The 24,213-nt window shown below is 38.6% G+C and overlaps 1 protein-coding gene across 8 annotated transcripts in view; it reads right to left on the bottom strand.

The window, feature by feature from the left end:
• Positions 1 to 24,213, bottom strand: part of grip2b (glutamate receptor interacting protein 2b) — a 399,250-nt gene that overhangs the window by 33,880 nt on the left and 341,157 nt on the right. For 7 of the 8 annotated variants that reach the window (XM_034287202.1, XM_029113935.2, XM_029113937.2 and 4 more), the window contains 6 exons: positions 22,889 to 23,029; positions 22,562 to 22,723; positions 15,297 to 15,486; positions 7,417 to 7,562; positions 5,194 to 5,274; positions 2,350 to 2,413 (listed from right to left, as the gene is read on the bottom strand). In XM_034287202.1, coding sequence (XP_034143093.1) covers positions 2,350 to 2,413; positions 5,194 to 5,274; positions 7,417 to 7,562; positions 15,297 to 15,486; positions 22,562 to 22,723; positions 22,889 to 23,029 — 784 coding nt within the window. The remainder of the gene's footprint in view (positions 1 to 2,349; positions 2,414 to 5,193; positions 5,275 to 7,416; positions 7,563 to 15,296; positions 15,487 to 22,561; positions 22,724 to 22,888; positions 23,030 to 24,213) is intronic. The other variant, XM_029113936.2, reaches the window with a different exon arrangement.

The following is a 24,213-nucleotide window of genomic DNA, read 5'->3' as shown; positions in this document are numbered from 1 at the left end:
TCAGCAAAGTTCCTTTTATGGCAGACAGAATACGGGCTAAATAGTTTCTTCAAGTTTGATAATTAGGCCCATGTTTACGACAGGTTATGTTGTCTCAGTTAATGTCAAGTTGTCATAACAAAGACATTGGCAGGTTATGTTGTCTCAGTTAATGTCAAGTTGTCATAACAAAGACATCCCAAACAATGTCAACCTTGCATAAAAAATGACAGAATCAACCAAATGACACCTAATGACAACATTCATAAACTTTCAAAATGATTCCTTGTACCAGAATGATGGGAAGAAAAGTATGGAGAAGCCTTGGAATGGCTCCTGATCCAGAAGCATACCACATCATCTGTAAAACACGATGGAGGCAGTGTGATGGCATGACTATACAATTGTGTTTATTGATGATGTGACAGAAGACAGAAGCAGCTGGATTAATTCTAATTATGACCCATATTTTGGCCCTGCACACCATAGGCATGATTAGTAACTAATTGGGACTGCATACAAGGACATTTACTTGATATCCACAGTGAAATATGGTGGTGGATCATTAATGATTTGGAGTTGTTTTGCAACTTGTGGTCCAAGGGCACTTGTTAAGAGGAATGGCATATAGAATTCCACCAAATACCAGGATATTTTAGGCCAAATTCTGGTTGCCTCTGCCAGGAAATTGAGACTTGCATCCTGTGATTCTTGTGGTCTGAATTAAGAGGGCAGTCCACAAGCACAAACCTAAAATCAAGGATTTTGCTGCATAGAGGAATTGTCCAAGATCCCAAAAGTGAGTGGCAACCTTTGATTTTACAGGAAGAGGCTCAATACTGTTACCCACATCAAGGGAGGCTTCCTGAAATGTTGATTGCTAGAGTGCCAATATCCATGTTTCGCAAAGTGTTTTCTGTTTGAGAAAGGATTGTGATGTAATGAAAGTTTACAGTTGCCCCTTATGTTTGAACCCAAATTATGAATCACTGTTAGTTCTGTTCATTTTTTGCATTCACTTGTGCACAATTTGATGAAGGGTGCCATTGCTTCTTGAGTTGTCTATATAGGGGTACAGAAAGAAAGCGAGTGAATAGTTCAATTGAGAGTGACATGAAGAAAGAATAGTTTTGGAAACAGCAAAAAAGGAAAGTAGAGGGACAGTGTGAGAGAGAGAGAGAGAGTGTGAGAGCGAGAGAGAGAGCAAGGCTAGACAGATATCAGAAGCGGTAGAGGATTTTCAAACTGCATAATTGGTAATTTGTAGGGGAATGTCTCCCTCTGTTGGAGGATTAGGTTACTGTCAAACTGTTGAACAACTGAAGTCATCTGTTTATTGTCTACAGAAGTCACTAGTCTATTGGCACCAGAACTCATCAGTCTACTGGTTACTGAAGTCATCAGTCTACTGGCTACTGGAGTCATCAATCTACTGGCTATTGGAGTCATCAGTCTATTAACTACTGAAGTAATCTAACTATTAGCTACTAAAGTCATCTGTCTATTGGCTACTGAAGTCATTAGTTGATTGGCACCTGAAGTCATTAGTCTTTTGGCACCAGAGGTCATCAGTCTACTGGCTACTGAAGTCATCAGTCTACTGGCTACTGAAGTCATCAGTCTACTGGCTACTGAAATCATCAGTCTACAGGCTACTGAAATCATCAGTCTACTGGCTACTGAAATCATAAGTCTATTAGCTACTGAAGTCATCAGTCTACAGGCTACTGAAGTCATCAGTCTGCTGGCTACTGAAGTCATCAATCTACTGGCTACTGAAGTTATCAGTCTGCTGGCTACTGAAGTCATCAGTCTACTGGCTACTGAAGTCATCAGTCTACAGGCTGCTGATGTCCTCAGTCTACAGGCTACTGAAATCATCAGTCTATTAGCTACTGAAGTCATCAGTCTACAGGCTACTGAAATCATCAGTCTATTAGCTACTGAAGTCATCTGACTATTAGCTACTAAAGTAATCTGTCTATTGGCTACTGAAGTCATTAGTTGATTGGCTATCAGTCTATTAGCTACTGAAGTCATCAGTCTACAGGCTACTGAAATCATCAGTCTACTGGCTACTGAACTCATCTGTCTGTTGGCTATTGAATTCATCAGTCTATTAGCTATGGAAGTCAACAGTCTATAAGCTACTGAAATCATTATATGAAATCAGTATATTGGCTACTAATGTACGCTGTCTATTGGCTACTGACGTCATCTGTCTATTGGCAACTGAAGTCATTAGTCTTTTGGTTACTGAAGTAAGTTGTCTATTAGCTATTGAAGTCATCAGTCAATTGGCTATCAAAGTCATCAGTCTGTTTGCAACTGAAGTCATCAATCTATTGGATAAAACCTCCAATGAAGTACCTGTGTGCCATACTGCCTTTCTTTATGTCTGAGATGATTAGCGGTTCTCCAGACTTCTTACTGGCTGTGAGGAGAAAAAAGAGTTATGTATAAGAGGGGATAAGAAGACAGAAGAGAAAAGGAGAGAAGAGGAGTGTAGAGGAGTGTAGAGGAGTGTAGAGGAGGGAAGAGGAGTGTATAGGAGTGTAGAGGAGTGTAGAGGAGTGTAGAGGAGGGAAGAGGAGTGTAGAGGAGGGAAGAGGAGTGTAGAGGAGGGAAGAGGAGTGTAGAGGAGTGTAGAGGAGGGAAGAGGAGTGTAGAGGAGGGAAGAGGAGTGTAGAGGAGGGAAGAGGAGTGTAGGGGAGTGTAGAGGAGGGAAGAGGAGTGTAGAGGAGGGAAGAGGAGTGTAGAGGAGGGAAGAGGAGTGTAGAGGAGTGTAGAGGAGGGAAGAGGAGTGTAGAGGAGTGAGGAGGAGGGAAGAGTAGTGTAGAGGAGGGAAGAGGAGTGTAGAGGAGTGTAGAGGAGGGAAGAGGAGTGTAGAGGAGTGTAGAGGAGGGAAGAGGAGTGTAGAGGAGGGAAGAGGAGTGTAGAGGAGGGAAGTGGAGTGTAGAGGAGGGAAGAGGAGTGTAGAGGAGGGAAGAGGAGAGAAGAGGAGTGTAGAGGAGGGAAGAGGAGGGAAGAGGAGTGTAGAGGAGTGAAGAGGAGTGTAGAGGAGGGAAGAGGAGTGTAGAGGAGGGAAGAGGAGTGTAGAGGAGGGAAGAGGAGTGTAGAGGAGGGAAGAGGAGGGAAGAGGAGGGAAGAGGAGTGTAGAGGAGGGAAGAGGAGTGTAGAGGAGGGAAGAGGAGGGAAAAGGAGTGTAGAAGAGGGAAGATGAGGGAAGAGGTGAGTAGAGAAGTGGAGAGAATAAAAAAGTGGACTAGAAGAGAGAAGAGGAGAGAACAGAATAGGAAAGTAGAAAGAGGAGAAAAGAGGAGAGCAGAGTAGAGAATAAGAGAGTGGACTAGAGGAGAGAAGAGAGTTTGAATGGAGAAGAGGGTTAGGAAGGAAGGGAGGAGAGTAGGGAACAAGATAGGAGAGAATTGGTCAGTATGGAAGAGAGGAGAGGGGAGAAGAGGAGAGAAGAGGAGAGAATAGGAGAGGGGAGAAAGTAGAGGAGACAAAGTAGAGGAGAGAATAGGAGAGGAGAGAAGAGGAGAGGGGAGAATAGGAGAGGGGAGAATAGGAGAGGGGAGAAGAGGAGAGGGGAGAAGAGGAGAGGGGAGAATAGGAGAGGGGAGAAGAGGAGAAGGGAGAAGAGGAGAGGGGAGAAGAGGAGAGGGGAGAAGAGGAGAGGGGAGAATAGGAGAGGAGTGGTAATCGGTTTTATGCAATTTGCAAAAGCACAGGATTAGCGTTAAAATTTTTTAACAGTATCGACAGTTTGCTTTCAAATACTGTGAACAGGAATTACAGTAAATTATATACATTTCCAGTACTAAAGACATAAATGTAACAGGTGGAAAAGAAGCCTTGTAGATGCTAGGATTTCTTCCAACTCTGCTGATTCAACATCATTTAGAATGTCATGATACTATGCCTCAAATAGAATGTCATGATTATATACCTCAAAAAGAATGACATGGTTGATAAAACTCACATAGAATGTCATGGTTATATACCTCAAATAGAACGTCATGGTTATATACCTCAAATAGAATGACATGGTTGATAAAACTCACATAGAATGTCATGGTTATATGCCTCAAATAGAATGTCATGGTTATATACCTCAAATAGAATGACATGGTTGATAAAACTCACATAGAATGTCATGGTTATATACCTCAAATAGAATGTCATGGTTATATACCTCAAATAGAATGACATGGTTGATAAAACTCACAGAATGTCATGGTTATATACCTCAAATAGAATGTCATGGTTGATAAAACTCACATAGAATGTCATGGTTATATGCCTCAAATAGAATGTCATGGTTATATACCTCAAATAGAATGACATGGTTGATAAAACTCACATAGAATGTCATGGTTATATACCTCAAATAGAATGTCATGGTTATATGCCTCACATATGTCATGGTTATAAAACTCACATAGAATGTCATGGTTATATACCTCAAATAGAACGTCATGATTATATACCTCAAACAGAATGACATGGTTGATAAAACTCACATAGAATGTCATGGTTATATACCTCAAATAGAACGTCATTGTTGATAAAACTCACATAGAATGTCATGGTTATATACCTCAAATAGAATGTCATGGTTGATAAAACTCACATAGAATGTCACGGTTATATACCTCAAATAGAATGTCATTGTTGATAAAACTCACATAGAATGTCATGGTTATATACCTCAAATAGAACGTCATTGTTGATAAAACGCACATAGAATGTCATGGTTATATACCTCAAATAGAATGTCATGGTTGATAAAACTTACATAGAATGTCATTGTTGATAAAACTCACATAGAATGTCATGGTTATATACCTCAAATAGAACGTCATTGTTGATAAAACTCTGTCTCAATCAGAACATCATGGTTACATGGTTACCATCTTCATATAGAATAGGATACAGACTCACACATGAGCTTCTTATGCTGGGATACAGTCTTATTTAATGGGCACTCACTGTCAATGGTTGTCTGGAACTCTGTCTTACCACTGATCCACAGCTCCACCCCTCTCTTCTTAAGGTTAGATGAAATGTGTCTGTCTTACCACTGATAGTAATCCCCAGCTCCACCCCTCTCTTCTTAGGGTTAGATGAAATGTGTTTGTCTTACCACTGATAGTAATCCCCAGCTCCACCCCTCTCTTCTTAGGGTTAGATGAAATGTGTCTGTCTTACCACTGATAGTAATCCCCAGCTCCACCCCTCTCTTCTTAGGCAGCTTCACATGGAAAGTTCCACTGCTGGGAACAACAGACTCTGCAGAAAAAGAGGACAAAATAACATACACACACACACACACACACACACACACATACATACAAATTTAACTGTCACAATATTACAGGAATCTGTTGTGCTCATAAGTTTGCATACCCTGGTAGAGATTATCAGTGCTATGGATAGTGACCATAGTGACCATATGAAGCCATTTATTATCACATAGTTGTTTGGCTCCTTCTGAAATCATAATGATAACAGAAATCACCCAAACGGCCCTGATCAAAAGGTTACATACCCTTGTGTTTGGCCTTGTTACAGACACAAAATATGACACACACAGGTGAAAATGGCAATGAAAGGTGAATTTGCCACATCTGTGGCTTTTTAAATTGCAATTAGTATCTGTGTATAAATAGTCAATGAGTTTGTTAGCTCTCACGTGGATGCACTGAGCAGGCTAGATACTGAGCCATGGGGGGCAGAAAATAACTGTCAAATGACCTGCGGAAAAAGGTAATGGAACATTATAAAGATGGAAAAGGATATAAAAATAGTGACGAGACCAAAATAGAGCTTTACGGTCACAACCATAAGCGCTACTGTATGTTTGGAGAGGGGTCAACAAGGCCTATAGTGAACAGAATACCATCCCCACTGTGAAGCATGGTGGTGGCTCACTGATGTTATAGGGGTGTGTGAGGCACAGGGAATCTTGTGAAAATGTATGGCAAGATGAATGCAGCATGTTATCAGAAAAAATTGGCAGACAACTTGCATTCTTCTGCACGAAAGCTGCACATGGGACTCTGTTGGACTTTCCAGCACGACAATGACACTAAGCACAAGTTGACCCTCCAGTGGTTACAGCAGAAAAAGGTGAATGTTCTAAAGTGGCCTTCAAAGTCTCCTGACCTTAATATCATTGAGCAACTCTGGGGAGATCTTGAACTTGCGTTGAATTTGCAGTGGTCTCTTAATTTTAACCCATCTGTTCCTCACTCAAAACCTTCCTTTTTGACTTTTTTTGAGGAAAAAAAGGTGCAGTGGTCTCTCAATTTCTTCTGGAGCTGTATATTACCAATTCTCCAAGGGTATGCAAACTTTTGAGCAGAACTGTATGTATAGCGATAATTTATTTACAGTATGTTTGTTTACTAAGATTAAGCAATACATTTTTGATGTCTAGTTGATGTCAGTTTTTGGTCTGAATCTCTCTCCATACATTAGGGGATGTACTCAAGTATGGAGATATGATCTTAATTATTCTGTGTGTTAAATTACAATAAAAAGCATGTGTTTTTAATAAAAAGCCTGCCCTTGGGGGAATTCAATCTGGCCAGCTGCAGAGCAAAAAGCAGCTGTCTACTCTACTGGGCCATCACAGTTGTTGAATCCAGTGTAAGGCATAGTTGATATTTTAGTTGAAGAAATACTGCAAAGCACAACCCTAACATTAGCAACGTCGGTGCTTAAACGATGAACCATTCAGGTATTAGTTTTTCTGAAAATGTAAATTCTTTATTTTAACTAAACTTCAAAAAAGACAGACCTAAGCCATAGAGACCAACCTAAAAGGTCAAACAAGACAGACCTAAGCCATAGTGACCAATCTGAAAGGTCAATCACATGACAGACCTCAGCCTTATTGACCAACCTAAAAGGTCAAACAAGACAGACCTCAGCTCTAGTGACCAACCTAAAAAGTAAAACAACACAGAATTTAGCCATAGTGACCAATCTGAAAGGTCAATCACATGACAGACCTCAGCCATAATGACCAATCTGAAAGGTCAAACACACGACATACCTCAGCCCTAGTGACCAATCTGAAAGGTCAAACACATGACATACCTCAGCCCTAGTGACCAATCTGAAAGGTCAAACACACAACAGACCTAAGCCATAATGACCAATCTGAAAGGTCAAACACACGACAGACCTCAGCCCTAGTGACCAATCTGAAAGGTCAAACACACGACAGACCTCAGCCCTAGTGACCAATCTGAAAGGTCAAACACACAACAGACCTAAGCCCTAGTGACCAATCTGAAAGGTCAAACACACAACAGACCTAAGCCCGAGTGACCAATCTGGAAGGTCAAACACACAACAGACCTAAGCCCTAGTGACCAACATAAAATGTCAAACACATGACAGACCACAGCCCTAGTGACCAACCTGCAACGTCAAACTCGATCTCTAGGGAGACCTTGTTCGTCAGGGCGGCATCTCGTAGCAGCTGATTGGCCTCCTCCAGGGTTCCGTCCTCTGTGGGGATTCCGTTGATGGACAGCAGTCTGTCACCCACCTGCAGCAGCCCACACCTGTCAATCAAACAATCAGTCAGTCAATCAGTCAGCCAACCAACCAGCCAACCAACCAGCAAGCCAACCAATCAACTGGCCCACCAGCTAGCCAATCAGCCAAGTAACCAGCCAACAACCAGCTAGCCAACCTGCTGCAAAAATACTTTAATCAACTTCATGCATTGATTTACTGCATGATTACGTTTTGAGACCCTGAAGAAAACATTAGTTTGTCAGCTCTGCCAAAGTACTACAATTTCAATTAAAAAGTATAACTAATAATAGACTTGTGTATGCAGTAAAAGTATTTTTGCAGCAAGTGTGATTATGTAATTACAGAAACACTATAAAAATCAAACCCAAATCAATTTGATTAGATTTGTTGACTATTCCATTGTGATAGTCTGATAAACAAGGGAATGAAATAAAGCAATAGAAAAGTACAGAGAAGCAGATTTAAGACAGCATGTATTAATGAATCCAGTACAGCCCCAGAGTAAGAGAGCATATCCATCTTATTACAAATCATCTGGACTATAACTAAAAAGCAGTGGAGCCTGAGCAGGCAAGAGAGAGAAAGAGATAGAGGGATAGCTTAGGAAAGAGACAGAGAGAAAGAGATAGCGGGATAGCTTAGGAAAGAGACAGAAAGAGAGCGGGATAGCTTAGGAAAGAGACAGAGAGAAAGAGATAGCGGGATAGCTTAGGAAAGAGACAGAGAGAAAGAGATAGCGGGATAGCTTAGGAAAGAGACAGAGAGAAAGAGATAGCGGGATAGCTTAGGAAAGAGACAGAGAGAAAGAGATAGCGGGATAGCTTAGGAAAGAGACAGAGAGAAAGAGATAGCGGGATAGCTTAGGAAAGAGACAGAGAGAAAGAGATAGCGGGATAGCTTAGGAAAGAGACAGAGAGAAAGAGATAGCGGGATAGCTTAGGAAAGAGACAGAGAGAAAGAGATAGCGGGATAGCTTAGGAAAGAGACAGAGAGAAAGAGATAGCGGGATAGCTTAGGAAAGAGACAGAGAGAAAGAGATAGCGGGATAGCTTAGGAAAGAGACAGAGAGAAAGAGATAGCGGGATAGCTTAGGAAAGAGACAGAAAGAGATAGCGGGATAGCTTAGGAAAGAGACAGAGAGAAAGAGATAGAAAGCATCAGATCTGTGATTCTATTTTCCCTTCCATATATGGTGCATGTATGCAGACATAAACACACACCTGCACATACACAAACATGCACACACACATACACACCCAAATGCACACACAAAGATACACACAAACATACACAGAAATGCACACATGAACAAAAACACACACTCTTGTCAGCGTTATGGCCTATTCATCATTGTTCTTCCAGGACAGAGTTGGTTTGAGATTTTATTATAGTTTACAGATCCAGCATAGTTACAGCACACACACACAAAGAAACATACACACACGCACATTCAAACACACACATGTACAAAAACACACACTACACACATAGAAACAAACACACACACTCACACAATCACACACACACAGTAATGATGTTGATGTATGATCAGTTTAGAGCCTGATGCTGTCATGAGGACTTGCTTTATATACCATTAACTACCCACATAATGATGCTGTCATGAGGACTTGCTTTATATACCATTAACTACCCACATAATGATGCTGTCATGAGGACTTGCTTTATATACCATTAACCACCCACATAATGATGCTGTCATGAGGACTTGCTTTATATACCATTAACCACCCACATAATGATGCTGTCATGAGGACTTGCTTTATATACCATTAACTACCCACATAATGATGCTGTCATGAGGACTTGCTTTATATACCATTAACCACCCACATAATGATGCTGTCATGAGGACTTGCTTTATATACCATTAACCACCCACATAATGATGCTGTCATGAGGACTTGCTTTATATACCATTAACTACCCACATAATGATGCTGTCATGAGGACTTGCTTTATATACCATTAACCACCCACATAATGATGCTGTCATGAGGACTTGCTTTATATACAATTAACCACCCACATAATGATGCTGTCATGAGGACATGCTTTATATACCATTAACCACCCACATAATGATGCTGTCATGAGAACATGCTTTATATACCATTAACCACCCACATAATGATGCTGTCATGAGGACTTGCTTTATATACCATTAACCACCCACATAATGATGCTGTCATGAGGACTTGCTTTATATACCATTAACCACCCACATAATGATGGTGTCATGAGGAGCTGCTTTATATACCATTAACCACCCACATAATGATGCTGTCATGAGGACAAGCTTAATATAACATTAACCACCCACATAATGATGCTGTCATGAGGACATGCTTTATATACCATTAACCACCCACATAATGATGCTGTCATGAGGACATGCTTTATATACCATTAACCACCCACATAATGATGCTGTCATGAGGACAAGCTTAATATACCATTAACCACCCACATAATGATGCTGTCATGAGGACATGCTTTATATACCATTAACTACCCACATAATGATGCTGTCATGAGGACATGCTTTATATACAATTAACCACCCACATAATGATGCTGTCATGAGGACATGCTTTATATACTATTAACTACCCACATAATGATGCTGTCAGTACTAAACACATTTCTACTTTGACGTTCTATAGAAATCAACAGCCATCTTCTCATTTCTAGAACAATATCTCCTTAATATACAGGTCTTACCAACTGCACAACATACAAAACACCTGAAACTTGATGTCAGACTTTATGAGACCGGGTACCGAACATATACTGCCAAAAGATATTTAGAGGAGTACTCCACAAATGCAATGTTCAATAAGATTTTGCTGCTGGGAGTGAGCGGTCCATTTCCCAGACCCTAGAGTGACTACAACATGGTTTTGGAGGGGTGCCTACAGATATGCTCTGGAAATCTCTGACATTCTGGAGGCAGAACGGCAAAAACATGACAGTTAAATTAATGAAAGGTCCCAACAGTGTTTTTCTAATGTAATATGAGGATCTAATGGAACATAAGAGAGTGACTAACGGTCAAATGTACACTTTAGAGACACATATTTTCCTCAGATTATGCAGACCCACAAATAATTTTAAATGATATCGAAAACTGACAAATGTTGTTCCCGGTGAAATTCACTTGTTGTGTTTACGCATAAGTAACATTAACTAACATTTGAAATGCTTTTTCTTTTCAAAAAACTTTAAACTTTAATATTTTTTTCATTTTTATTATTTTATCTGTCATCTCTTTGTATAGAGAAACAGAGAAAGTGGTGGAGAGATATCAGTAGACATGGAGATATAGGTGTAGAGAGAGTTTGGGAGAGATAAAAATAAAGACTCAATACTGAGCTCTTTGATTTCAAAACATGATTTGAAAACAAGTTCTAATCACAAATATATACATATGTCCTATGTTCTTCAGCCCTGAATATCCTGAACCTCTAAAACAGATAAGAGATGAGAGTGAATTCTAAGGTTTGAACCCACTGAGTCCTGACCCAGATTCACTGGTAATATCAACTCTCATACAGTTTGATATCTGCCAAGACACTTTCGTGTGAAGTGTGAAGACGCCTTCCAAGCCTTCCTGATAGGTCAGCCAGACATCTTTAAAGTGTATTTTGCAATGCAACTTCTCAGTGACCCATTGTTTAAAACAGAGATGGTGACAGAGAAACCTTCCAGTACAGTCTTTGGTGTTGATGGTACAGTATAATAAACAGAATTATCAAATCCACAGACCACAAATTGAAATGAGCAATTGTAACATCATTATCAGCTCTGTCATCTTCACCAATGTTTGGAACCAGGGTCACTCCAATACACAAAAACGGAGACAAATTTAACCCCAATAACTACAGAGGAATCTGAGAGAACAGCAATCTTGGAAAATATCCTTTGCAGTATCATCAAACAGCAGACAACATTTCCACAGTGAAAACAAAATCCTGAGCAAAACCTACATTGATGGATTCTACTTTTTAAGGGTTCCGTTTAGAATCAAATCTGACTCTAATGTAAACAAGACTGAATTCAAACAATATCAAGACTTCGACGATCCTTGTCTTCCCTTACCAGCTGTTAAAGATGGTGGGGATCTGTGATGTTACAGGAAGTGATCTTGTGGGAATCACTGGGTCTGATGATTGCTCTGCGTGGTCGTATCACAGCCAAGGAATCTGAGGCCATTGTAGAGGATCTGGCGCTCCCTATGTACAAACACTGTTCTTCCAAGATAATTCAATATTCCAGGATGCCTGGATACACACCGCTAAACAAATTCAAGAGTGGTTTTATAATCCAATATTCCAGGATGCCTGGATACACACCGCTAAACAAATTCAAGAGTGGTTTTATAATCCAAAATTCCAGGATGCCTGGATATACACCGCTAAACAAATTCAAGAGTGGTTTTATAATCCAATATTCCAGGATGCCTGGATACACACCGCTAAACAAATTCAAGAGTGGTTTTATAATTCAATATTCCAGGATGCCTGGATACACACCGCTAAACAAATTCAAGAGTGGTTTTATAATCCAATATTCCAGGATGCCTGGATACACACCGCTAAACAAATTCAAGAGTGGTTTTATAATTCAATATTCCAGGATGCCTGGATACACACCGCTAAACAAATTCAAGAGTGGTTTTATAATCCAAAATTCCAGGATGCCTGGATATACACCGCTAAACAAATTCAAGAGTGGTTTTATAATCCAATATTCCAGGATGCCTGGATACACACCGCTAAACAAATTCAAGAGTGGTTTTATAATTCAATATTCCAGGATGCCTGGATACACACTGCTAAACAAATTCAAGAGTGGTTTTATAATCCAATATTCCAGGATGCCTGGATACACACCGCTAAACAAATTCAAGAGTGGTTTTATAATCCAATATTCCAGGATGCCTGGATACACACCGCTAAACAAATTCAAGAGTGGTTTTATGAAAAACATCAACTGCCTTCCATAGACTCCCCAATCGCCACACCTGAACAACACTGAAACTTTGAGAAGTTATGGAGTGCAGAGTGTGTAGATTTACACCTCCTTCATCCCTCAAAGAATTTGACACTTTTCTTCTCCAATTACAACGCAACATTCCCAATAATGCAGAGCAGAGCTAAAAAAGCAAGTGTCAAATCCTCCATAACAAAGTCCTCATCTACTGGGATGAATCTAAAGAACTTCCTAAACCAGCTGGTATTGGGGCTCAATTCTCAAACCCAGGCGGACCCCAGAGGCCCATGAGAGCATATTTATCGGACACACTGGACAGAATCAACTACGATACAAAGTAACCTGGAATGCCACATATTGGTAGAATACCACTGTGATTTCACTATTGTTTCGCTATTGTGTATGTGTAAATATGTCACATACACACATTTCAGTACTCAATGCTGTCCACAAGAGGGACAATGACCACCTATTGTAAGACAATCATGAAGGCTGGCATTTCGTCTCTGAGGATCTCAGTTTTTACCGTGTGCATGGCACGCACTATGCATTTAAACTTATCCTAAACCCTTATGTTAACTAGTTGAAATTATGCCCAAACTTAACCATTACATTTTCAACCCTTGCTTAGTTTCACTCAGACATAAATACATAGACATTAAAATATATGTGAATTCCACCAACACAAACCACTTCTACACGTTTTGTTGGATCTTAGAATTTAACTGTGCAGCCTGAAATAAAAAGACAACTTTCTTAGATCACCTTGTTTCATCAGAGGATTTTGTGTGCCTTTTTGAAACAGGGAAACTGGGAGACAAACAAACCAACAAACCAACAAACAAACAAATCAATGCAATTCCAAGTAATCAGATCAAAGCAAAAGAAGAAACCCGCTCTTTTCTATAGGTCTCCTCGCTCTACTATATCTGTCCCCCACACTCTCAATTCACCTCTCTTCTCACACTCTCCCACTCTCTCTTTCTCTCTTTGTTAGTCTCTCCACTGCCTCTCATCCTTTCTTTGTCTCTGTCTGACTCTCTCCACTCCTCTCATCAGTCTGATTATCCTGTAGTGTTGTATGAATGCCCGGAAGGCATAGTATAGTTCAAAGTGATATTAATATCAAAGAGGAAAAGTAAAAAAAACAACACAGGATACGCTTCATGATCTGCGTTTTTTGTTTTGTTTTCCTGCTGGTTGAGTCAAACAAAATCTGACGGCAACAACACTGAGGTCTCACCCTCTGTTACGTCATCTGTAGATTATATGAAAGTCATATAGGTGACAACACTGAGGTCTCACCCTCTGTTACGTCATCTGTAGATTATATGAAAGTCATATAGGTGACAACACTGAGGTCTCACCCTCTGTTACGTCATCTGTAGATTATATGAAAGTCATATAGGTGACAACACTGAGGTCTCACCCTCTGTTACGTCATCTGTAGATTATATGAAAGTCATATAGGTGACAACACTGAGGTCTCACCCTCTGTTACGTCATCTGTAGTTTATGCTAAATTCATACAGCCAACACAGGCATATGTAGAAGTGCATATAAACCAACTGTCACCTCACTTCACTTCACTTGAGACACGGTAGTAACATAGCCTATGATTGGTGGTGACTGTGATACCTCCACCTGTTCTGTCTTACTGTGATACCTCCACCTGTTGTTCTGTCTTACTGTGATACCTCCACCTGTTCTGTCTTACTGTGATACCTTCACCTGTTGTTCTGTCTTACTGTGATACCTCCACCTGTTGTTCTGTCTTACTGTGATACCTCCACCTGTTCTGTCTTACTGTGATACCTCCACCTGTTGTTCTGTCTTACTGTGATACCTCCACCTGTTCTGTCTTACTGTGATACCTCCACCTGTTGTTCTGTCTTACTGTGATACCTCCACCTGTTGTTCTGTCTTACTGTGATACCTCCACCTGTTCTGTCTTACTGTGATACCTCCACCTGTTGTTCTGTCTTACTGTGATACCTCCACCTGTTCTGTCTTACTGTGATACCTCCACCTGTTGTTCTGTCTTACTGTGATACCTCCACCTGTTGTTCTGTCTTACTGTGATACCTCCACATGATCTCCATGTGTCTGTCTGCTGCCATCTCCAGGTGTCTGTCTGTGATCTCCATGTGTCTGTCTGCTGCCATCTGCAGGTATCTGTCTGTAATCTCCATGTGTCTGTCTGCTGACATCTCCAGGTGTCTGTCTGTGATCTCCATGTGTCTATCTGCTGCTATCTCCAGGAGTCTGCGATCTCCATGTGTCTGTCTGCTGCCATCTCCAGGTGTCTGTCTGTGATCTCCATGTGTCTGTCTGCTGACATCTCCAGGTGTCTGTCTGTGATCTCCATGTGTCTATCTGCTGCTATCTCCAGGAGTCTGCGATCTCCATGTGTCTGTCTGCTGCCATCTCCAGGTGTCTGTCTGTTGCCATCTCCAGGTGTCTGTCTGTGATCTCCATGTGTCTGTCTGCTGACATCTCCAGGTGTCTGTCTGTGATCACCATGTGTCTGTCTGCTGCCATCTCCAGGTGTCTGTGATCTCCATGTGTCTATCTGCTGCCCTCTTGAGGTGTCTGTCCTAAAACTACAGCTATCACGTTCAGGTTTCAGGAGTGTGTGTGCTTGTTCATATTTGCCTACCAGTGTGTTTTGAGCTTTTATGTTTATGCATGTCTGTGTGTGTGTGTGTGTGTTAGTTTGTGTTTTTGTGTGTGTGACTGCTCACCTCTCTGCAGAGCTGTCTGGTTCTATGAAGCGTATGAGTGGGGGAGCAGAGAGGGTCTCTGTAGCAAAGATTCCTCCCTGAAGCTGAACCCCAAAACCATTAAGTGGGTCTCCACTCAGAGTGACCTCACTGCTTTCAGTGTGAACGATCTGTCCTCCTGGACCCACTGTACTGGACGCGAGGGACACTGCTGGAGAAGATGGAGAGACACATGGAAACATCAGCACATGAAACAGGAAAATAAGGATTGAACACACAGCAGTAGAACACACATGGCTAGAACACACATGGATAGTACAAATGCATAGAACCCATGAATAGAACACATGAGAGGAACATATGGAACAAGAACACAAGTAGAACTGCAAACAAAGAAACAGAAATAAAGGGCCAGCAGTGTAGTGGGATGCTGTCTCTTTAATTAGTTTTATTTGCATGACAGTTTACCCTGCGTTGGTTGAAAAATGCAGTTATGTATAGTTAGATGGCTTTATTAAAATGCAGTTATGTATTGTTAGCTGGCTTTATTAAAATGCAGTAATGTATAGTTAGATGGCTTTATTAAAATGCAGTTATGTATGGTTAGCTGGCTATATTAAAGTGAAGTTATGTATAGTTAGATGGCTATATTAAAATGCAGTCATGTATAGTTAGATGGCTATATTAAAATGCAATTATGTATAGTTAGCTGGCTTTATTAAAATGCAGTTATGTATGGTTAGCTGGCTATATTAAAGTGCAGTCATGTATGGTTAGCTGGCTTTATTAAAATGCAGTTATGTATTGTTAGCTAGCTTTATTAAAATGCAGTTATGTATAGTTAGCTGGCTTTATTAAAATGCAGTCATGTATAGTTAGATGGCTTTATTAAAATGCAGTTATGTATGGTTAGCTGGCTATATTAAAGTGCAGTTATGTATAGTTAGATGGCTATATTAAAATGCAGTTATGTATAGTTAGATGGCTTTATTAAAATGCAGTTATGTATAGTTAGATGGCTTTATTAAAATGCAGTTATGTATGGTTAGCTGGCTTTATTAAAATGTAGTCATGTATAGTTAGCTGGCTTTATTAAAATGCAGTTATGTATAGTTAGCTGGCTTTATTAAAATGCAGTTATGTATGGTTAGCTGGCTATATTAAAGTGCAGTTATGTATAGTTAGATGGCTATATTAAAATGCAGTTATGTATAGTTAGATGGCTTTATTAAAATGCAGTTATGTATGATTAGCTGGCTTTATTAAAATGCAGTCATGTATAGTTAGATGGCTTTATTAAAATGCAGTTATGTATAGTTAGATGGCTTTATTAAAATGCAGTTATGTATGGTTAGCTGGCTATATTAAAGTGCAGTTATGTATAGTTAGATGGCTATATTAAAATGCAGTTATGTATAGTTAGATGGCTTTATTAAAATGCAGTTATGTATGATTAGCTGGCTTTATTAAAATGCAGTCATGTATAGTTAGATGGCTTTATTAAAATGCAGTTATGTATAGTTAGATGGCTTTATTAAAATGCAGTCATGTATAGTTAGCTGGCTTTATTAAAATGCAGTCATGTATAGTTAGCTGGCTTTATTAAAATGCAGTAATGTAAAGTTAGCTGGCTTTATTAAAATGCAGTTATATATAGTTAGCTGGCTTTTTTAAAATGCAGTCATGTATAGTTAGCTGGCTTTATTAAAATGCAGTCATGTATAGTTAGCTGGCTTTATTAAAATGCAGTTATGTATAGTTAGCTGGCTTTATTAAAATGCAGTCATGTATAGTTAGCTGGCTTTATTAAAATGCAGTTATGTATAGTTAGATGGCTTTATTAAAATGCAGTTATGTATAGTTAGCTGGCTTTATTAAAATTCAGTTATGTATGGTTAGCTGGCTATATTAAAGTGCAGTCATGTATAGTTAGATGGCTATATTAAAATGCAGTTATGTATAGTTAGCTGGCTTTATTAAAATGCAGTCATGTATAGTTAGATGGCTTTATTAAAATGCAGTTATGTATGGTTAGCTGGCTATATTAAAGTGCAGTTATGTATAGTTAGATGGCTATATTAAAATGCAGTTATGTATAGTTAGATGGCTTTATTAAAATGCAGTTATGTATAGTTAGATGGCTTTATTAAAATGCAGTTATGTATGGTTAGCTGGCTTTATTAAAATGTAGTCATGTATAGTTAGCTGGCTTTATTAAAATGCAGTCATGTATAGTTAGATGGCTTTATTAAAATGCAGTTATGTATGGTTAGCTGGCTATATTAAAGTGCAGTTATGTATAGTTAGATGGCTATATTAAAATGCAGTTATGTATAGTTAGATGGCTTTATTAAAATGCAGTTATGTATAGTTAGATGGCTTTATTAAAATGCAGTTATGTATGGTTAGCTGGCTTTATTAAAATGTAGTCATGTATAGTTAGCTGGCTTTATTAAAATGCAGTTATGTATAGTTAGCTGGCTTTATTAAAATGCAGTAATGTATAGTTAGCTGGCTTTATTAAAATGCAGTTATGTATAGTTAGATGGCTTTATTAAAATGCAGTCATGTATAGTTAGCTGGCTTTATTAAAATGCAGTCATGTATAGTTAGATGGTTTTATTAAAATGCAGTAATGTATAGTTAGCTGGCTTTATTAAAATGCAGTTATGTATAGTTAGCTGGCTTTATTAAAATGCAGTAATGTATAGTTAGCTGGCTTTATTAAAATGCAGTAATGTAAAGTTAGCTGGCTTTATTAAAATGCAGTTATGTATAGTTAGATGGCTTTATTAAAATGCAGTTATGTATGGTTAGCTGGCTATATTAAAGTGCAGTTATGTATAGTTAGATGGCTATATTAAAATGCAGTTATGTATAGTTAGATGGCTTTATTAAAATGCAGTTATGTATGATTAGCTGGCTTTATTAAAATGCAGTCATGTATAGTTAGATGGCTTTATTAAAATGCAGTTATGTATAGTTAGATGGCTTTATTAAAATGCAGTCATGTATAGTTAGCTGGCTTTATTAAAATGCAGTCATGTATAGTTAGCTGGCTTTATTAAAATGCAGTAATGTAAAGTTAGCTGGCTTTATTAAAATGCAGTTATATATAGTTAGCTGGCTTTTTTAAAATGCAGTCATGTATAGTTAGCTGGCTTTATTAAAATGCAGTCATGTATAGTTAGCTGGCTTTATTAAAATGCAGTTATGTATAGTTAGCTGGCTTTATTAAAATGCAGTCATGTATAGTTAGCTGGCTTTATTAAAATGCAGTAATGTATAGTTAGATGGCTTTATTAAAATGCAGTTATGTATAGTTAGCTGGCTTTATTAAAATTCAGTTATGTATGGTTAGCTGGCTATATTAAAGTGCAGTCATGTATAGTTAGATGGCTATATTAAAATGCAGTTATGTATAGTTAGATGGCTTTATTAAAATGCAGTCATGTATAGTTAGATGGCTTTATTAAAATGCAGTTATGTATGGTTAGCTGGCTATATTAAAGTGCAGTTATGTATAGTTAGATGGCTATATTAAAATGCAGTTATGTATAGTTAGATGGCTTTATTAAAATGCAGTTATGTATAGTTAGATGGCTTTATTAAAATGCAGTTATGTATGGTTAGCTGGCTTTATTAAAATGTAGTCATGTATAGTTAGCTGGCTTTATTAAAATGCAGTTATGTATAGTTAGCTGGCTTTATTAAAATGCAGTAATGTATAGTTAGCTGGCTTTATTAAAATGCAGTTATGTATAGTTAGATGGCTTTATTAAAATGCAGTCATGTATAGTTAGCTGGCTTTATTAAAATGCAGTCATGTATAGTTAGATGGTTTTATTAAAATGCAGTAATGTATAGTTAGCTGGCTTTATTAAAATGCAGTTATGTATAGTTAGCTGGCTTTATTAAAATGCAGTAATGTATAGTTAGCTGGCTTTATTAAAATGCAGTAATGTAAAGTTAGCTGGCTTTATTAAAATGCAGTTATATATAGTTAGCTGGCTTTTTTAAAATGCAGTCATGTATAGTTAGCTGGCTTTATTAAAATGCAGTCATGTATAGTTAGCTGGCTTTATTAAAATGCAGTTATGTATAGTTAGCTGGCTTTATTAAAATGCAGTCATGTATAGTTAGCTGGCTTTATTAAAATGCAGTAATGTATAGTTAGATGGCTTTATTAAAATGCAGTTATGTATAGTTAGCTGGCTTTATTAAAATTCAGTTATGTATGGTTAGCTGGCTATATTAAAGTGCAGTCATGTATAGTTAGATGGCTATATTAAAATGCAGTTATGTATAGTTAGATGGCTTTATTAAAATGCAGTCATGTATAGTTAGATGGCTTTATTAAAATGCAGTTATGTATGGTTAGCTGGCTATATTAAAGTGCAGTTATGTATAGTTAGATGGCTATATTAAAATGCAGTTATGTATAGTTAGATGGCTTTATTAAAATGCAGTTATGTATAGTTAGATGGCTTTATTAAAATGCAGTTATGTATGGTTAGCTGGCTTTATTAAAATGTAGTCATGTATAGTTAGCTGGCTTTATTAAAATGCAGTTATGTATAGTTAGCTGGCTTTATTAAAATGCAGTAATGTATAGTTAGCTGGCTTTATTAAAATGCAGTTATGTATAGTTAGATGGCTTTATTAAAATGCAGTCATGTATAGTTAGATGGCTTTATTAAAATGCAGTCATGTATAGTTAGATGGCTTTATTAAAATGCAGTTATGTATAGTTAGCTGGCTTTATTAAAATGCAGTAATGTATAGTTAGCTGGCTTTATTAAAATGCAGTTATGTATAGTTAGCTGGCTTTATTAAAATGCAGTAATGTATAGTTAGCTGGCTTTATTAAAATGCAGTTATGTATAGTTAGATGGCTTTATTAAAATGCAGTCATGTATAGTTAGCTGGCTTTATTAAAATGCAGTCATGTATAGTTAGATGGCTTTATTAAAATGCAGTTATGTATAGTTAGATGGCTTTATTAAAATGCAGTTATGTATAGTTAGCTGGCTTTATTAAAATGCAGTTATGTATGGTTAGCTGGCTTTATTAAAATGCAGTTATGTATGGTTAGCTGGCTATATTAAAGTGCAGTCATGTATAGTTAGATTGCTATATTAAAATGCAGTTATGTATAGTTAGATGGCTTTATTAAAATGCAGTCATGTATGGTTAGCTGGCTTTATTAAAATGCAGTTATGTATAGTTAGCTGGCTTTATTAAAATGCAGTCATGTATAGTTAGCTGGCTTTATTAAAATGCGTTCTTGTATAGTTAGCTGGCTTTATTAAAATGCAGTCATGTGTAGTTAGCTGGCTTTATTAAAATGCAGTTATGTATAGTTAGCTGGCTTTATTAAAATGCAGTCATGTATAGTTAGCTGGCTTCATTAAAATGCAGTCATGTATAGTTAGCTGGCTTTATTAAAATGCAGTCATGTATAGTTAGCTGGCTTTATTAAAATGCAGTAATGTATAGTTAGCTGGCTTTATTAAAATGCAGTTATGTACAGTTAGCTGGCTTTATTAAAATGCAGTTATGTATAGTTAGCTGGCTTTATTAAAATGCAGTTATGTGCAGTTAGCTGGCTTTTTTTAAAATGCAGTCATGTATAATTAGCTGGCTTTTTTAAAATGCAGTCATGTATAGTTAGCTGGCTTTATTAAAATGCAGTCATGTATAGTTAGCTGGCTTTATTAAAATGCAGTCATGTATAGTTAGCTGGCTTTATTAAAATGCAGTAATGTATAGTTAGCTGGCTTTATTAAAATGCAGTTATGTATAGTTAGCTGGCTTTATTAAAATGCAGTTATGTACAGTTAGCTGGCTTTTTTAAAATGCAGTCATCTATAATTAGCTGGCTTTTTTAAAATGCAGTCATGTATAGTTAGCTGGCTTTATTAAAATGCAGTCATGTATAGTTAGCTGGCTTTTTTAAAATGCAGTTATGTATAGTTAGCTGGCTTTATTAAAATGCCGTCATGTATAGTTAGCTGGCTTTTTTAAAATGCAGTTATGTATGGTTAGCTGGCTATATTAAAGTGCAGTTATGTGTTCCTGATCTGTATGAAATGTTGCAAGCAGGGAGTCAGGACACAGGCGCTGGGAAAACGGAGGCCCAATAAAAATAACTAAGATGTAACACAACCCAAAACAAGACATCAAAAACAAGTGTTACACTGGACAAAACTAAACAATGTCTGAAACAATTGGGAAGGGGGAAGTTAAATTGGATGATCAGGAACGAAGGTGAGAATAATAACAACATGGTTATCAGGAACACAGACGAGGTCAATAACAACATGGTGATCATGAAAACAGGTGAGTTTAATAACAACATGGTGATCAGGAACACAGGTGAGGTCAATAACAACATGGTGATCAGGAACACAGGTGAGGTCAATAACAACATGGTGATCAGGAACACAGGTGAGGTCAATAACAACATGGTGATCAGGAACACAGGTGAGGTCAATAACAACATGGTGATCATGAACACAGGTGAGGTCAATAACAACATGGTTATCAGGAACACAGGTGAGGTCAATAACAACATGGTGATCATGAACACAGATGAGGTCAATAACAACATGGTGATCAGGAACACAGGTGAGGTCAATAACAACATGGTGATCAGGAACACAGGTGAGGTCAATAACATGGTTATCAGGAACACAGGTGAGGGTAATAACAACATGGTGATCAGAAACACAGGTGAGGTCAATAACAACATGGTGATCAGGAACACAGGTGAGGGTAATAACAACATGGTGATCATGAACACAGGTGAGGTCAATAACAACATGGTGATCAGGAACACAGGTGAGGTCAATAACATGGTGATCAGGAACATAGGTGAGGGTAATAACAACATGGTGATCATGAACACAGGTGAGGTCAATAACAACATGGTGATCAGGAACACAGGTGAGGGTAATAACAACATGGTGATCATGAACACAGGTGAGGTCAATAACAACATGGTGATCAGGAACACAGGTGAGGGTAATAACAACATGGTGATCATGAACACAGGTGAGGTCAATAACAACATGGTGATCAGGAACACAGGTGAGGACAATAATGACAATATACAGGTGTCTGTGCTCCAATGAGGGAGAACGGGGTTGGATCTCACTGGCACGGCAGACCACCACAGGCAATCAGTTTACCCACCTTATTTTCTACAATAGCAAGCCACAGCTTACCCCTTAAAAATGGCTGTGGAATTTAAATGTAGTGCAGTAACAGTGTCATATACATACAGGAGCTCTTGTGCTCTTTCTTCCTCTGTCGTCTCTTCATCACCGAGTTGCGGGGGCTTATGGGGACGGACACACGGGGAAGGGTACTGGAGCTCTGGATGGTTGACCCAGGGCCTGATGTGGTGGTGGTGGAGCCAGGAGAGAAGTTGGTGGACACAAGTGCTGGAGAGAAAGAGAAGTGAGACAAAGACTTAGAAAGAGACAGATGTGAAGAGGGAATAGAGAGAGGGAACGGGAGACTGAGAAACAGGGCAAAGGAGAAATAGTTAAAGAAATGGAGATGGTGAGTGAGAAAGAAAGAAAGACAGTGAGGGAGATAAAACCCACATTTACAGTATTCCTGGGTGCTGGAGGGGTTGGATGAGGTGGTCCAGGTGTTGGTTTTACTGTGAGAAGGGGGGTGTTGGGGGGGGCAGTAGTTCACACAGGGGTCCCATGAGTGGGGGTGGTCACTCTTCTGGACTTTCACTAGGAACATAGAAAAGTAAAGAGACGTTACAGACAGGATTTGACAACCAGGTCAAAAGACTGTGTTAACCTGTTAAGCAAGCAAGCAAGTTTATTTATATAGCACACTTCAATGTGCTTAACAAAGAAAATAAAAAATATAAAAATACAATAGCATAAAAACAAGTACTCAAATGAAAACATCAAAACAACATAATAATAATAAAAAATAGAATAAGAAAATATAAAAATAATAAAAATTAGATAAAAACATAGGAAGATATAAAAGCTGTAAGGCTGAACAGCGTGGTTAAGTTAAAGTGCTCAATCATAGGCACGTGAAAAGAGAAGTGTTTTTAACCTGGATTTAAAAATGTATACGTTTGGGTTCCAGTTGTGTGCAGCATAACTGCTAAACGCAGCTTCTCCATGTTTAGTCTGGACTCTGAGCTCTGCAAACTGACCTGTGTTCATGGATCTAAGAGCCCTGCTCGGTTTATATTCTTCAAAAATATCAGAAATCCTAAACCGTTCATAGATTAATAAACTAAAAGCACCACTTTAAAATCTATTCTGTAACTGACTGGAAGCCAATGCAAAGATTTAATAACCGGAGTGATGTGTTAGTTAAGATAAACAGACACTGTCAAACACACACACTGTCAACCACACACACTGTCAACTGCATACACTGTCAACCACACACACTGTCAACCACACACACTGTGAGACGGTCACACATCTGAATATTCAGATGTGTGACACATCTAACCCAGTCTGATCTACCAATAACCTGGTCCCATGTAGCACTAACCCAGTTTAATCTACCAATATCCTGGTCCCATGTAGCAATTACCCAGTCTGATCTACCAATATCCTGGTCCCATATAGCACTAACCCAGTCTGATCTAGCAATAACCTGGTCCCATCCATCCATCTCTACTCTGAGCTCCTCCTGGGTGACCGAGCTTCTCACCCTATCTCTAAGGGATCGCCCAGCCACCCTGTGGAGAAAACTAATTTCGGCCGCCTGTATCCGGGATCTTGTCCTTTCGGTCATGACCCAAAGCTCATGACCATAGGTGAGAGTAGAAACGTAGATTGACTGGTAAATCGAGAGCTTCGCCTTGCGGCTCAGCTCTTTCTTCACCACGACAGACCGATACATTACTGCAGAAGCTGCACCGATCCGTCTGTCAATCTCC

This window comes from Esox lucius, chromosome 17, assembly GCF_011004845.1.
Source record: "Esox lucius isolate fEsoLuc1 chromosome 17, fEsoLuc1.pri, whole genome shotgun sequence".
NCBI classification, from domain to species: domain Eukaryota; kingdom Metazoa; phylum Chordata; class Actinopteri; order Esociformes; family Esocidae; genus Esox; species Esox lucius.
This window is presented reverse-complemented; position numbering and strand designations above follow the sequence as displayed.